We start from the raw sequence: 16059 nt of genomic DNA, 5'->3' as shown, positions 1-16059 counted from the left end.
CTACACAAAAAGTAACGATTAAATAAAATCCAGAAAGGTTTTGTAAACAGATTGCAACCAAAAAGAAAAAAATCTTACCTTGAAGCATCAAAGCTGTCATAGGATCCAACTGTGTAGTGTCTGAAGAGTTTCTTTGTTCTATCTGTTCGTGTTTCTGTACAAAGAAAAGAGAACTTTTAATAATACTCCTGTATTTCTTAATCAAGGGCCGTTTTAATTTGCAATTTCAAAGTGGATTTTTTGCTATATATCAATAAAAGACAACTTAGACTACTTCGCAGAACCACAGAATGGTTGAGGTCGGAAGGGACCTCTGGAGGTCATCTTGTCCAACCCCTCTCTTCAAGCAGGGCCACCTAGAGCCAGTTGCGCAGGACCGTGTCCCACCAGCTTTTAAATATCCCTACGGAGGGAGACTCCACAACATCCTTGAGCAACCTATTCCAGTGCTCAGTCACCCTCACAGGAAAAAAACTGTTTCCTTATTTTCCCTTACAGAGAATCAACATGGTTTCCAGGCATTTTGAAAAAAAAAAAAAAAAAATTTACTTTAGAGTTGAGACGTTCTTTTATCATATCATACACATCAAGTGAATAAGGAGAACTTCTTGTAGATCATGTATCATATCATTCACAAGTTTTAAAGTTCCACCCACATTCTCAGCAGCAAAACCTTTCAAGTCCAATCTTTGGTTCTTTTACAGCTTGGACTAAGAGGCCAAATAAAGGAAGAAAGAAGAAGAAACCCCAGCAACACATTTTGGAAAGGTTGGAAAAACAGCCAAAGGAATGCAACACTCCTTTTCTACTCTTTGTTTAAACACACACACACAACTAGAGCTATTTCTATAATTTCATTAGGCATATGGAGAATAGAGTAGGGGAAAAATTAGCTGCCCACATTAATCACCATCAATCAAATCTCACGGGAGACAGTGCTATGAAACCTGTACCACCATTATACAGCAAAAGCAAGCAATCCAAACAACTGAGGGATACGGGGTGACACACAAAAGAAATAAACCCGGTATTTGGGAAACATGAAAAACAAAGGAATAAGATGCATCAAGACATCTACTAAAAAAGGCATTTTAAACCTCAAATACATTACAATTTTATATTTATGCCTTTTCTTAAGAAAAAGACCTCCATCCCACTGAAGCAGGTCCCATATCTAGTGGTTGCAGCATTAAATCAACCGACAGGACTATGAACTTTATGTTCACAAGTATTTCTACAATTCACCGACATTAACACTGGTTTCATATGGGTATAACAGTAAAAGTACTTAGTTTAGAACTCTATCTATAGAACAACAGATGACAGAGTTAAACATCTCTCTTCCTCTAGGATTGGAAAGATGCTCTCTCATTTATTGCTTTCAGTGGGTACCTACAGGAGCATCAATAAATCAACCATGTGGGAAAGACGCAGAAGCTACTCCCGTATTCAGTTGCTTCAGTTTGCACAGCAAAGAGCATAATCTAAAAGACTTTCACTGAAAGGCTATCACTCTATGTGTATATATAGAAATAGATATATATATATAAAAATTACACTTCTGGGGAAGGACAAGAAGATTGTAGCAAAGGTGGGTAATTCATTATCACATTCTTCTTCAGAATGACAGGCAAACACACACAAGTTACTTCCAAAGAGGCATTCAAATAAAGTAAATCTTTAACAAAAAGGAGAGTAAGGAACCCTCTTTGGGAGCTTTATGTATTACAGTAATTGGTGTTCAAATGTATCAATTTTCCAAGTCTAACTCAGCCTTTACCACAATAATATTTTAGTGTATTCATTTTTCCTCAGATGAGCATCCTTAGTGCAGCCCCTTTTAATATGGCTTCTTCACTCAAGGGAAGATACCGATGCAGAAATTGTAGTTTTGGAGACAGGAAAAAATCTTGCCTAAATACAGCTTGGTCCTCAAATGCAATCACATTAAGTTAGGCCTAAAAGACATCAAAAATCAAACTGAAAAGGTTCTGCTTTAGCTTGTGACCATGACATTCTCATCTGCATGGCTGAGGAATTTTTCATTGAAGGACAGCCTGACTCCATCCAAACAGATTTTATTAGTTCTCCGAGCTAGACATAGCCCTCGAGGTACACCACCTCTCTGTCACAACTTTTAAGGATGTTAAAAATTACTGTGAGTGGTAGTGCTGTCAGATGAGCGAGCGCTAGGTCTGCAGAGGGAACAAATAGGATGACAAGCTTTAAACACGGCCGAGGAGCACGTTGCAGAAGAATGTACTGGGAGGAAGACTTTGGGAAGAAGGGTTGACAAAGCGCATCTTTCCTTGCTTTAACCAGTACAGCTGACCCATAACTGGATCATGCCCCCAGCTGGAGATATAAATACAAATACATCCACAATACAGAGGAATTGTGACTGAAAATATACGTGCAGATTGCAGCTGGCTAAAAGAGTAAGCAAGTTATTTCTCCATAGCGGTGCACCAATTTCAAGATACAAGAAAAGCAGTACTAAGGAAAAACAGAAATATATACATTTATATAAATTTTGTGGAGACTAGCCAGCCCCCTTCCTACAGGATGGTCAAAGAGGGAGAAAATCTCTATTACTCTATGAATTCTATTTCATGGTTTTGTATTGGCTTATTTTGACCCTTTGCCATTCACCTACAACTATATTTTCTGCCAGAGGCCTTACCCTTACCCCAGGTTCCAGCTCCTCCCGCCCCTACCCTCCTGCCTTTCCGGAACACCCGAAAAGGACATCGCTTGCTCCAGGACTCACCTAGCACCCAGCCAGACACGACCAAAGCTCAGCCAGGCAGCACGGTAGCTGCAGGGCTGGAGGACAACATGCTCTTTTTTTGGAATTTCACGGAATAAGAGCTGTAAGTGTAGTGGGCAGCAATGGTACCCAAGGCTACATGACAGCTGCTCAAAGAGCTTTGGCTTTGAAGTAGCTCACTGTATGACTGTACCTCTTCATGTGCTGTAAGGGGTTCAGTGAATTTTACGGGTCATGCCTTTGTTGCTAAGTTTACAAGTTTAGCTTCCAAATCCAATGCCCTGCTGCGATGTGGAATAGAGTGACCTGCATGAATTGCAGTCTACTCCCCATCGAGCAACATTCTTTTTCACGCCATCCAAAAAATCAGATTAATATCAAGAGACATAATCGGAAGAAACACAGAAAAACATAAAACTGGATCCCACTTAGAGCTTACCACTGGCCTGTTTTCAGAAGCCACTTAGAAATAATTAAAAGAACAAAATAGGATGAAGAATATTTTGGAAATCTTAAAGCCACTGCTTGAGCCTTAAGGATCCAGATGTTTCTTCTGCAGAAACTGTTTTCTACAGCATGATATTTCAGTGCTATTAACGAATACAAAGTGGGTGGGAGGAACGGAAAGGCGCAGTAAGACAGATAGCTTTGTTCAGCTACTTAGTATTGCAAAGCCAGCATTCTTCAGCTGCAGCTTGTATCTGCTCCCTGTCTCTCCCACCCCTCTACTTCCCCCCTCTTCTTTGTGTGCAACCATATTCACAGCGATTATTTGGGAAACCATCAGCCTTACAAACCCCCGAACTCAAGGCTAACTGGTATGTTTCCCAGGTTGCTGTGTAAATTCTTTAATTACCCTCTCTCCCTAACCTCTGACTCAGATTTCAGTCTGCCCTATTACACAGCTTAAGTACAGACATCCAAAAGGTGGGGGAAGGACCAGGAATCTGCCACCACATTGACGGCATACTGGGGAGAAAAAAAATAATAAAAAGAAGAAGAAAAAAAAGAAGCTTAAAGGTTCCCTTCTCTAATTTGACTAAAGAATACAAAGAACCTATAGGCAATTGCTTAACAAATACTTTCCTGAATTCAAGCCATATATAGCATAATAGTACTAGAACAGCACCAAGGGATTAGTTCGAGGTTTCACTGGATTTTTACCCATTCTTTTGTTCCCAGGTTTTCTGAAGACCAGCACTTTGCATCAGAGTGCTTCAGAGCAAGCTAGGACCGCCTCAGACTAATAACTCTGTTATGGAATTATAATATGGAATCCTTACCTGTGGAATCTTTTGAGGATTTCTTTTTAAACTTGGCTGCAGACAGATTGGAAAGACTAGCAATAAGATCCGGACAAGAAGGTCTAGAGAAACATTATTTAGTGGTGTATATAGTACGGCATTATTACCGAGAACATCTGTCACCACAGATGAGAAGTCCCTGCATCAAGCTGGATCAGTTCAAAAGTTACTGTAGAAGGCAGAACAAAATATCAGTGTTTGCAAAAACGGTACAGTTTCACTTACACTGACAGAAAAAAAAGGAACATTGGTATATCATTTGAAATTTCTAGATTTCTTGAGAAATGTTTTACTAGAGTTACTCCATTGTATTTTTCCCTAATATCTATAGTCGGTTAGAAGACTTTCTCTCTACAGGTCTTCATCCATCTCTGGGTTAGAGCAATAGGACATACCTGGGCATGAAGCATCAGGATAAAGGTCATCGCTAAGAACTCGGCTCTCAGAGTACTGCACTGCCGCTCACAGAGTAAAAAACATGTCTCTGGGAAGGAAGGATCCCTCTACAGGCACTGAAACTATTTTCCAGAACACCACAATATTACCATAAAGCTCCTCACTTTCTGCTAAAAAAGAAAACACCAAAAAAAGCCCCAAAACCACCTAAGAGGTTTTATTCACATCAATTAATATGCCACCTAGGGGCAATGTGAGTCCCAGTATGATGAGAGCCAGAGAAGAGTCCGCAAGAAACAAAATAATGTGGCAGGTTTTTTCCTGGTCCGTTCTCCACTGAAGCCAATGGAGTTGTATTAGAAATAAGCTACTTGCACTCTGCAATAGTGGTAATTAGTAAATTAGTAAATAGCGGTAGCTCTTTCTTTATAAAATCATTTATTGTTGCAGATATTTCAGGAAGCAACAGACTCAAACCCTGCCGTTCCAGAATGTACTTTATAGGGTTTGAAGAAAGGTGAACATTGAGAAGATGCAGGTGAAAAACATTTTCTCTTTTTCTTCCACCTTAGGAGGAGTGATGGCTCTCCTCAACCGAGAAATATGTATATGACTTCCCTGTAGCTTCGCTGTGTTAGCCTCATAACTGACCACAGGACTCCAGCAGTGCCTGCAGACATTATCAAAAGCTGAAAAATCACTGACATGAAAAGCAAGAAATAGAATTTGGACTCCGATCCACAGAGAACTCCATTCTTGTTCTATTGCTTCAGTGATTAGCACATAACTATTGTAGACATGTTACAACAGGCAACCCGATTACCACACTGACACTATTATTTGTAGTAGACCGCTTACATATTTGATATTGTTTCGAAGAGCAAAGAACTAAGGGGAGAAAAAATCCCAAAGCAACTGTCTTCATTCCTTTTATTCTTCCTCCTGCTCTTCGCAGGGTATTTCGGCGGCCGTGTTTCCTAGGAAACTGTGAGGGGTTGCTCAGCCAGTGGGTATGTTGTCAGACTGCTTGCCAGCACTCTGGGAAGGGTTTAGAGGGATCGACATGTCCATAGGATGAACAAAGGAAATAAAAGTGTTAACAGCCTAATTCACGTGTGATATGGGAGAGACAACACAGAGCAGTAGGTACCCTCCCAACATCACTGATTGTTCGTCAGGTTATACTGCTGCTCCAACCTACTTACTGTGCTTGTTATGCTAGCAGAATTTAAGAAATGCTTTCAGTCTGTTCTAAGCCAACTTCCAGAATGAAGAAATAAGCCTGCACACTAAAAAAAAAAAAGCTTTTTTCAACCCAAACATAATGAAAAAAAAAAATAAAATTCCGAAGTCAGAGCCGGACTCCTTCCCTTTGCTGGGCACAGGAAATTCAACAGTTTAGCACCATCCCAAAACATGAAGCTTTTCTTTCTTCCCTCTTCCCCACCGATGTCTCTGCAAGAAGTTTCACTAATGCAACAGACAGTTACAGCCGCTCGTTGCTCAAGGAGGTTCCGGTACGGCACTCTGCACGTGCCTGATGGCAAGCAGGAGGCTAAAGGCCTTCACTGTGCACCATCTTCTCTTTCCCACAGAAAAAAATGCTTTCACAACTATTTGTGTTGAGGATTAGACCAAAAGTTACTCAAAGCTGAGGAAAGCAGCCTAAAATTCTTTGTTGCATAACACGGTTAATAGAAGGTCACAACACAAGTGCATTTGTGCTGGCCATCATCCATATACTTATTTTGCAACAAGACAGCGCACCTACCTTGAGCCTTTCCTAAAACTGACCCAACAGTTTCACAAAAAATTTTGACTCTACCAAAAAAATCTGTGCAAATCTGAAGTGACAATGTCGCTTCATTAGATAGGATAAACTATGAGGATCCAGAAAAAAGAAATACATAATGAAGGCATTATGAATTGTAAACTAATGAAAACCCTTAATTCATAATTCCCTTTTCTTCTTTTTAAGCTTGCAGATGATTTTCTAAAATCCCAGTGTTCAGTTGATGTGGTGCTCTCAGCCAATTTTTCTTACAGTTCAAGCGGAGAAATAGCAAATCTTATACGGCTTTTGAAGTTTTTCAGATTTCAGAATAGGCATAAAAACGTCTCAAGGACAACTCCTTGACTGGAATAACAAACCCTTGGACATCCCCCTGCCTTTCTTTTTTTTTTTTTTTCCCTTGCTAGCTCCTGTTTTTAGAAAAGAAAGGAAGACTGATGTGGATTCCCTCCTGCATCCTTAGAGAAAGACTAGTTGGAATACGCTGAATTAGCTTACTCACAAAGGATGCTGAAATGGCTGATCAATGCAGCCAACCAGCAAGTTTGTTTGCAGGAGAAACCTTAATAACTGAAATATGCAAGTTAGATCTACTGGAGAGGCCGTCATGGAAGAACAGTGGTTTCCTATGTCATTAGTTTTCACTTTAATTTATCTCACTTTATAAATAAAAAGCTCACTTATACCTGAAAAAAACCAGCAAGCATTTGTGGAAACATTTGCTTCTTATTCTCTAACACTGAATACTGCTTACAGAGCCGAATAGGGGGAAATCAGTATTCTTTTAACAACTTTACCAGCTATGTATATGATTCTGTTGCTGAAGTTTAAATCTGATTGGAAAGATAACTTCATCTGCTTGTATTTGAGTCTTATGAAGAAGCAAAGCTGTATGTGCATTAAAATTGAGGCAAACCTCTGAGGCAGCTTTCATTTCAGAACGTCCCTATGTTAGGCAAACTGTTGCTAATCCATTTGCAGAGCAAGCACCGCAGAGTTTATTCTTGCGTGGCTCTTCCCTCATTTGCAGAATATTTCCAAAACGCGGTAGTGATCCCTTGATCTTTCCCTGTGAAGCTCTCCTGTTGAGCTTCTGCAGACCCTCCTTCCCTCTCCCCTTCATTTATGACCCATCTGCAGCAGGATAGTTGATCAGCCAACAGCAGATGCTGGTCTGGGTGGTGTCATTAAAAGAAACCATTTGGGAGAGGAAGTATTTCCCTCTGTCTTTGCCCCAAGATTTATTAGGTTTCACAGACTTTGTTGCTTGTAGAGATGGATGCTGACCTGGGCTGGTAACAGACCTCAGGGATTCCAGCAACCAAGCATGGCGTTGGTCCGTTTGCACGTTTCCATCATTGCTGAAACACGCCTTTTTTTACAAAATCATGTCAAACATAAAGCAACCGCAATGCACTTTGCGTAACTCTTTATTGTGGACTGGCCATATGTACTGCAGACTTTATAAAAAACCGTTCTCATTGTCAATTCCAAATTGCTCCTGAACACGTAAGTAAAGGCATCTTGTTTTTTTCTAATTTAGGCAGAACAAAGAAATCTTGATTTGCTGCCTGCTGGCAGTATCATCTGTTGCAAATATTACTTATGCTGAAGGTCAGGATGGCTTGTTCAACCACAAAGCTCAGGTGCTGTCATGTTTCAATTCTTCGGAACTTTCTTGTGGTACAAATGTTTGTAATCATAACACCTTATTTCATATTTTCCTTCTTTCCTGCAAGTATTCTAGTGAACGACTCAGTGTCCTCAATGCTAACAGCAGCATAGAGCAAAATGATGGCCTGTAACAAAGGGCAGGAGTCAGGTGAAACTTGCTTAACAGTTTGCTTCATAGCGGAATTTTAGTTTTCACAGTCAGTAGACGTTAATTTTGCAGCCCCCAACTTGCAATGCTTCTGCCCTTGCTTAACTTGATACAAACACTAACTCCAGTATTTCGGCAGACGTAATTCATTTTAAGCCAAGAATACACGTCTGTGAGCAGCAAGGACAATTTAAAATCCCAGACCACCACACCGCAAACCGAGACAACACGCTTACAGGCGGGAGCAACGTTGAGGCTTTGCAGGATTCACTGCTGGTATGCCAACACGATGTGCGGTTTATCTATATTTCTGCTTACAGCTCTAAAAGAAAAATCTATTTCACTCATTAATTAAATGCTATTTTTCTTATCGTTACCACTACTCTCTAAACTGCTAGCAGCATTTGTTTATTTCCGCTAAAGAGATGCAGTTCTGCAGCTTTAAGCCAGCACAAGGCCCCGTGAAAGTGGATGAGCACAGTCCACCATTGGGAAGGTGCCAGACGCATCTCCATGGAAAGTTTCCTGCAAACATTCCAGAAGTGACAGTAAGTGCCGCTTTCCCTGTTGCAGGTATCCTCAGATGTCACAGAGCAACAAGTGAAATGACAAAACATCAGAATAGCCTTTTAATTTTGGTCAGTTCTAGTTATTAGAGTGCCGGCTTTGGTATTTATTTTCTGATGAGAAATGACAAAACAGAAACCATTTGAATCAATCATTTTCACGTGGTTATAAATCAGCCACAAGAACCTGAATAGCAATCTAATAGAAATATTCATTTCAATATTATTACAGAGTAGCAGATAACAATTTTCAGCGACTTAGCCTTCAATTTAGGGAAACTCCATTAGAAGTTTGTGAAGGAACTCTGCATGTGCTTGTGTGGCAGAAGCTGTGGTCTCCTCTGCGTAACACAGATAATTCCTACCTGAGACATATTCACAATCACACAAAGACAACCAACTGCTTTGAAGAAGGTCATTCTGCACCCTAAGGTGGAAAGAACAGATGGAGAACTATTTTGGGCTGGGTTAGGAAAAACAGGCCCTGAAAAGCCATTCTTCTCTTCAATTTCAAAAATCATTAATTTTCACGTACAGCAAGAGTTATTATGGACTTTTATCATCAATGGCAATACAAATGCTTCCCCTCAATTTCCTCCCTTATGGAAGCCTCATTCAAGTCTAAATCTTCACCAGCTATATTCAGGATCAACGATCTGTCAAATTCTCTCACTTCAATAATAGATAAAATTTTGAATAGATAAGAAGCCGTCATTCGCTGTGCACGGGAGATACGCGAGAAGCGCAAGGAACCTCCCCATCTTTTTCAGCCTAACACTCCCTGACATACACCGTGGTTTTAAGTGTCTTTTTGCCAGGTTCGCAGTTAGTTATCAAGTCAAACTACGCGTAGTTCTCCTCTTCCTGCCATCAAACAGGCCTCCAACTGCCCTGAGAGGCCACCGGGGATGCTGGGAGAGCATTTTTAATACTTTCTGCTAGATCAGCCATATGGAGAACTCATTTGACCTGTGCCGAACATACTGATTTCCCCCTCCTTTACCAAGGGGCACTGAAGTCAATGAGCTGGAGTGTTCAGTTCTCCTGGAAGATTTCAGACATTAGTAAAAACGACTCAAAAAATAACTTTCTCACTCTGCCCCACATATATAGACTGCAGTTTTTCTTAACCCTCTTCCCCAACTTGCCAAAGTGAGTCCCCCTATCATCGGGTAAGGATAGCGTGACAGGTATTTGAAAGATTATAAAACTGAGATGATTTCTAAGAACAACGCCAAATACAAATCAAGCAAAAGCCAAAAGTTCAAGTCCCTCACTCAGTATCTTTTTCTTCCTCTGCTTTGATTGTGCATATGGGCTTTACAGTCTGAATTTCACTGTGGATAAAATAATACCATTACCAAAACCCAATAGAGATACAGAAGAATACCCTGTGACTTCTACTGTAACGGCCTCAGAATAACTTATAATTTAATATTATTATTTCAGTCAGAGCGAACAAATAGCTCAGATTAGCAGAGCAGAATGTTGCTAAGCAATGTTGCACTGGAGTTTACACAGGACCGGGGAGGGGAAGATAAGGGTGGCAGAAGGAGATGCAGATGCGTACAGTTCCCCACTCAACAGGAAGAGCTCCTTCCTTGCCACGCTACTGAGCGTGTCTAAAATACAAACCTATCACAACAGCACAATTACGTAGGAACACCACATCACTTTTAAGGAAACTGGAGTACAAAACTTTATGGACTGAACTTGTGACGCTTTATCAGAATATCTAGATACAGCGGTATGTAGATATTAGAATAATACAAATAATATACATTATATAAAATACAAAAGTCATATATAGATATGGTTAGAGATACTTTGCATTAATAGCTCTTAAGTAACAGAAATTTCAGAATCAGGCCACAGGCTAAGTAATTTTCAAAAAGTGAACAACTATCACATCTCAAATTGTAATTTGGCCATTGGTAGCAAGGCCACGACTAGAGAACCTACACTGGTATTCAAAATAGTCAGGATGACTTCAGTTTGAAAGCAGCAAAATCTGAAAATATTTCTACTTTTTAAAAAGTATAGAAGGTACTTGTCCTTTCAGTATTGTGAAGACAGATAAGAGCAATTACTTTAAAAGCACGCATTTGAAAATCAATGACCTCTTACAACCTTAAACACTCCTGGAAATTGGAATAAATTGCTGGGAATGCCTAGAATAAAGTTTTCCTAAGAAACACTAAAAATAAGATTATTAGAAAGATATTCCATGTTAGGCAGTGCATATTAAGAAGGTGCCAGATATTGGAAAAGCAATACAGTACTGTGCAAAGTTTTTAAAAGTACCCGTATTTTACTGACTGAAGTCACTACTTTATATAAAACCTTTCCATTTCCCCCACCACCACTTCAAAAAGCGTCACTCTTCATTAAAGCTATACACAATACCTCCAAACTGAACTCTCTTCTTGGATCTTGACTTTTCAGCCAGTTTCTAACCAGCTTACTTGAGTTTTGTGAGCTTCTGCATCCTCACGAAGAAAAACATCCCAGACATTTAATTTCAAAATGTGCTATTTTAACTACATAAAAAAAAGCTGAAGCTTCTCAAGAAATGTAGGATTTGACAAGTCTTCTAAATTTTTAGACAAAATGCCGCTGGAAACAATTCTTACTTTGTAGAGAACAGCAACAACAAAAATCCCAAACCAAGCTGACCACAAACAAGAAGTCTTATTTTACACAAGTTATAGGCTGAGACTCAAAGCCCACATCCTTTCCGTTCCACACTGTACCAAGAGATTTTTTTCCCCTGCTGCAGGTTTCCATGGAAATGCATCAGTCACTAATCTAAATAAGTGCGAGTGAAGGACGCCTGAAAACCTAGAGCAATTACGCATGCCATTAGAGGAAAAGAATATGATTCAACTCAGCTATTAGAAATGTGGCACAGCTATCACTTCTATATATTGTTGTAGTGTTCTAAAAACAAAACTGCTTCTCTGGTTTTTTTTTAAACCCACTCTTTCACTGGCTATAAGAGGGGAAAAAAAAAAGAAAACACATTAAAAATACCTCTCACGTAACAAGCACACAATGAAGTCAGACCATACCAGTTGCAAAACACAAATGTAGTTAATAACATGCATTTGTTTTGCCATGAAAATCCATTGTACATGAAAATTTGTCTTTCCATTACTGGTCAGATACTTCACTTTAGTCATTTCGATGAGCAATAGAAAAGTGAACACTTTGATCTGCATTAAAGGGCTAATGATCCTTAAAAAAATATGATGGAAATATAACGTCTGATTACTGTGTTACTGAAGATCTATTTGTAACCCCAGCACACACGTCAGGCACAGGTGGGTCTGTACTTACAAAGCTAATTGCAATTTAGCATCCATACTAACTTGGTGTATATAGCATATGTACGGTGTATATAGCAGCACGGGCACCCATCCTTGTGCGCAGGTGCTTATAGCTGTGTTACATGGCACATCCAGATCTCCAGTGACCCCCTGCCAAAGTTTCCTCTCTGCCACATAGCATATACTCATCGGGTTCACGCAGCAGGCACACGAGCAGTTTAGGATCTATGTCACCTAACTTTCTTGTCCTCCTGCCGCTTTGCCTGTTCCTACCTTTCACCACACAGGCAAATTTTGAACGATTTGGAACAGGGACCGTGCCGTTGCCTACGAACAAATGTTTTGCCATAAAGGCAGAGAGTTATTTCTGACTATTTGAGCTTATTATTACTACCCAGCTATTTTTCCCCTTCCCTCACTCTTGAAGAATGAACTACTGTAGTGCAACTGATAAAACACTGGGCAGCCTTGAAAAGATCCAGTTTTAGGATTCTAATGACTATTTTGTCAAGTTCTGATTGTCTATATCAGGTTTTACAGAAAACATCTCCCAAATGGTTGTAGTTTCATAGAAGAGTGAGGTTACTGAATAAATAGCGCTGTTCCAAAGTCGGGAGCACAGATTTGAGATCTAGCATCCATGCTACACGTAGGTGTGCCAGGGAGGTGCTAGCTGTAGTCCCCTTGAGAAGTCTACTTGAAATTACTGCGATTTCAGACAATAAACACTGCAATTAGACCACGAGCAGTAGAATCTGAGAAGGAGGAAAGACACTACTGGAAGAAAAGACCTTTTAAATTTTTAATTGCAGTCAAGTCTCTATTCTGCGTGAGTGCTGTTTCCAGACCACAGGTAAGCACTCTCCATCTAAAGCACTGGGTACATCCAGCGAAGCAAGCACTCGGGAAGCAGACAACTGGTTTTTCTTACATGCTTAGGGTCTTCCTTGCTGACATCAAGGCACTCCCAGGAATAAAGTCTAATTAGTTATATTCAAATTCATAGGATGTAAAAGCTGAGGGAAAGGCAAGATAGCTTAGACTAGGGCTAGCAGAGAAAGCATTGTGAAACACAACCGGAGCAGCAGCAGCTGCGCAGAAGAACTAAAGAGGGACTAAAGAAAGGAGCAAAGGGCAATGAAGCAAACAAGACATGAAAGAGTCCGTCTAGTGGAATGGATCCTACCCAGGGCTAAGCCCATAAACTGAGATTGTTTGTTCCAAACCTTACAAGCATTCTCTTGTACAGCTTATTCATACAGAGGATGAGACCATACTGTTCCTGATCTGCTGCTACTCAAACCACAGAAACAAAACATCTTAGGAATGAAACTCAGTCAGCAGCTCGGATGCTGTCTCTGGCTCTCCTACAGGCTATACCTTGAGCGTTTAGATTTTAACTCCCATTCCTATTCCCCCTCCCAGGTTCACTATCTCATTTCAGCAGTTATGGGAAGTCTGGAAATCCAAAAACAATAGACCCATAGATTTTGCATCAACAGCAAGATTTATGAGTGCAGAATAGTCAAGACTAATGACTCTAAGCAACACGTTAATGTCATTTTATATATGTATCCTGCATGTCCCTGCCATTTTGTTACCCACAGGATACAAACACTAGTGCTACGCAAGAGGTATGTACGCAAACCTGAAAGTATAGACAGGAACAGTTCTAGCTGTGTATTCAAAAGATGTGCCACTTGAAAGCGTGATTACTAACCACAGTTATCAATGAATACATTGCCTAAAATTCTTGTCTCTTTTCAATCCAACAATAAAAACTACAATCACACAGTATTTACTCTAAATTGCTGACTGAATTAGCATGAAATAGATTTTTATTATGAAATAAAAAAAACAAGCTACTGTAGTCTTTCATTGCCTAGAGAAGACTTCCAAAAGTTTGCATTTTCTCCTACAGTAATTCTTTGAGAACCATAACAAGCTGAACCACTCAGAATGCTACAGGACCCACAGAAGTATTGTGAAATGAATATGATGGAAAACATCATGCGAGAAGAAATAATTGTTTGCTTTTATATCATTAAGACAAACACTCACAATTTACTATTTATTTCTTTTTAACATGACTGGCAGGATTAGGAAATTTCATTTTGCAATGAAAATTAACATGTAAAACCTAACAGGGGGGTATCTACCCAAGCAGGGAGAAGGAGCTAGGGGAATCCCAGCATCGTATAGAAAGATGCATCTTATAAAATGTCCAAAAGTACCAGGCCCATATGTTTCCTGCAAAAATGGAAACAAATCATTTAATGTCAACTCCGAAAAGTAAATCTGATGAAAATTTCATGGTTAATCCCATATATTATATTATAAATATAATACAAAGTTTTCCGCAGAATTGTTAATCTTTGTTTTCTGAATCGAAATGCCAACCTTCAGATTCCTTTATATACAAACCCACTTAAAATTACATGATGAAAGTATCTGTATATGGCATTTCTAGTTCAAGGAGAACAGAACGCGATTCACCTACCTACTTGGCATATTAGCCTAACAGACTATCAGAAAAAGAAATAAAGTTTTCGCTGTCCAACTTCAAATTGTGGGGAGAAAAAAAAAAAGGAAAAAAAGCGGGCCATGTATACATTATGAACACTAAAAGATCATACTACAAGTCAGCTTGAATATATTATCCTTTATATTAGCTTTCAGTATGTTAGTTCTAACACTTCAATGCCTTTTTATTCATCTGCTGAAGTCTTCAAAAAAGCAGCAGAAAGTAGGTCTGCCTTCTCAAATCTGACAATCTTTTATCTACACCTCAAGCCAAACACTTTCAATTTTCATTTCTAACATTTAGTCCAACCTAGATGAAGAATTTATTTCAAAAGTGACAGTAAAATGCTTTTTAAAGTTAAGATTTTAAGACCTCTGCTACAATAGAAACTTAAAAATTTTATAACACATTTTGAAACCCTTAGGAAATACAATGAACAGATTACTAGAATATTACATGGCTTTAAATTGTAGACTGATTAAACTGAGTAGTGACTTGTCCAGTTATTGATCAAAATCCAGTCTCACTTCAGTGAAGACTAAAGCAAAGAGCATATGATGATACACAAATAATGCTGTTTAGTTGAAATTGTGTAAATTTAAGTGAAAATCATCACTGAAACAATCGCTGTGAATAGTAAAAGACAAGCTTATTGCAGCAGATTGACATTCATAAAGTCACTACGCCCATCCAAATCTTCAGGGTATTTCTCCTCAGAATACCATGGCAATTTAGGTAACCGAGGCCCAGGGAGTGGAAAGAGCATGCCAAAGGCTCCAGAGAAAGACAGAGGGAGGGCAATAAACCTGTTCTAAAGCAGTTCACCTGAAAATGCATTTGAGCTTTAAGTGTATAAGTCTAACAATAAAAACATACACTTGCTAATTGTTACAGAAACATCAAAACATATTTTTCTGAGATATCCAAAGGCTAAAAAAGCAAGAATTGCAAAAAAAAAAATCTTATCATTTCCAGATGTTTTCTAAATGACTAATTCTTGGAAGCAAGTAGAGATATGGAAATGAATTCTCTGAAGACTGATATATTCCTGAAACTCCATTATGTATCATGCTTAATGTCTATAAACTACTAAGAAAAAACTAATTATGCTGCATCTAGGTACTTAAGAGACTTTTAGTTATGAGATTTGTAAAATGTTCTAACTGAAGAAATCAAACACTCCGGGTATATTACTCCTGTGAAAACAGAAGTCCAGGAACCTGACTGACAAGAAGGGGTAGAGACAGAAGAAAGCGGCATTCAGAGGCATTACACATTACACGTAGCCGACAGTTACTAACGACCCTTTGATGTACCAATCATGCTTAAGTAAAGAGCACCAGTAACTTTGTCCAGCAGCTGCGCACCTCTAGGCACAATCCTTGTTTTATAAAATTGGTAGCAATAATCCCTGCTAAACTAATCCCTGCTTAACAGTAAACAGAAGAGGACTAACAATCTCGGTGAAGTTTCAGCTTTTGCACCTACGCCCTTATTATTGCAGATACAACGGAAAAGAAAAACCCCACGTCTGACCAACTGTAGGTTTCAGAATA

At 39.3% G+C, this 16059-nt stretch overlaps 1 protein-coding gene across 1 annotated transcript in view; it reads right to left on the bottom strand.

Annotated features, from left to right (window-relative positions):
• Positions 1-16059, bottom strand: part of SHANK2 (SH3 and multiple ankyrin repeat domains 2) — a 315102-nt gene that overhangs the window by 161345 nt on the left and 137698 nt on the right. Inside the window, exon 13 of the mRNA XM_009886245.1 lies at positions 79-154. Within this exon, the coding sequence (XP_009884547.1) occupies positions 79-154 (76 nt within the window). The remainder of the gene's footprint in view (positions 1-78; positions 155-16059) is intronic.

Source organism: Charadrius vociferus, unplaced genomic scaffold, assembly GCF_000708025.1.
Source record: "Charadrius vociferus isolate BGI_N301 unplaced genomic scaffold, ASM70802v2 scaffold115, whole genome shotgun sequence".
Lineage (NCBI taxonomy): Eukaryota > Metazoa > Chordata > Aves > Charadriiformes > Charadriidae > Charadrius > Charadrius vociferus.
The sequence above is the reverse complement of the archived record's forward strand: the minus strand, read 5'-3'. Positions and strand labels throughout refer to the sequence as shown.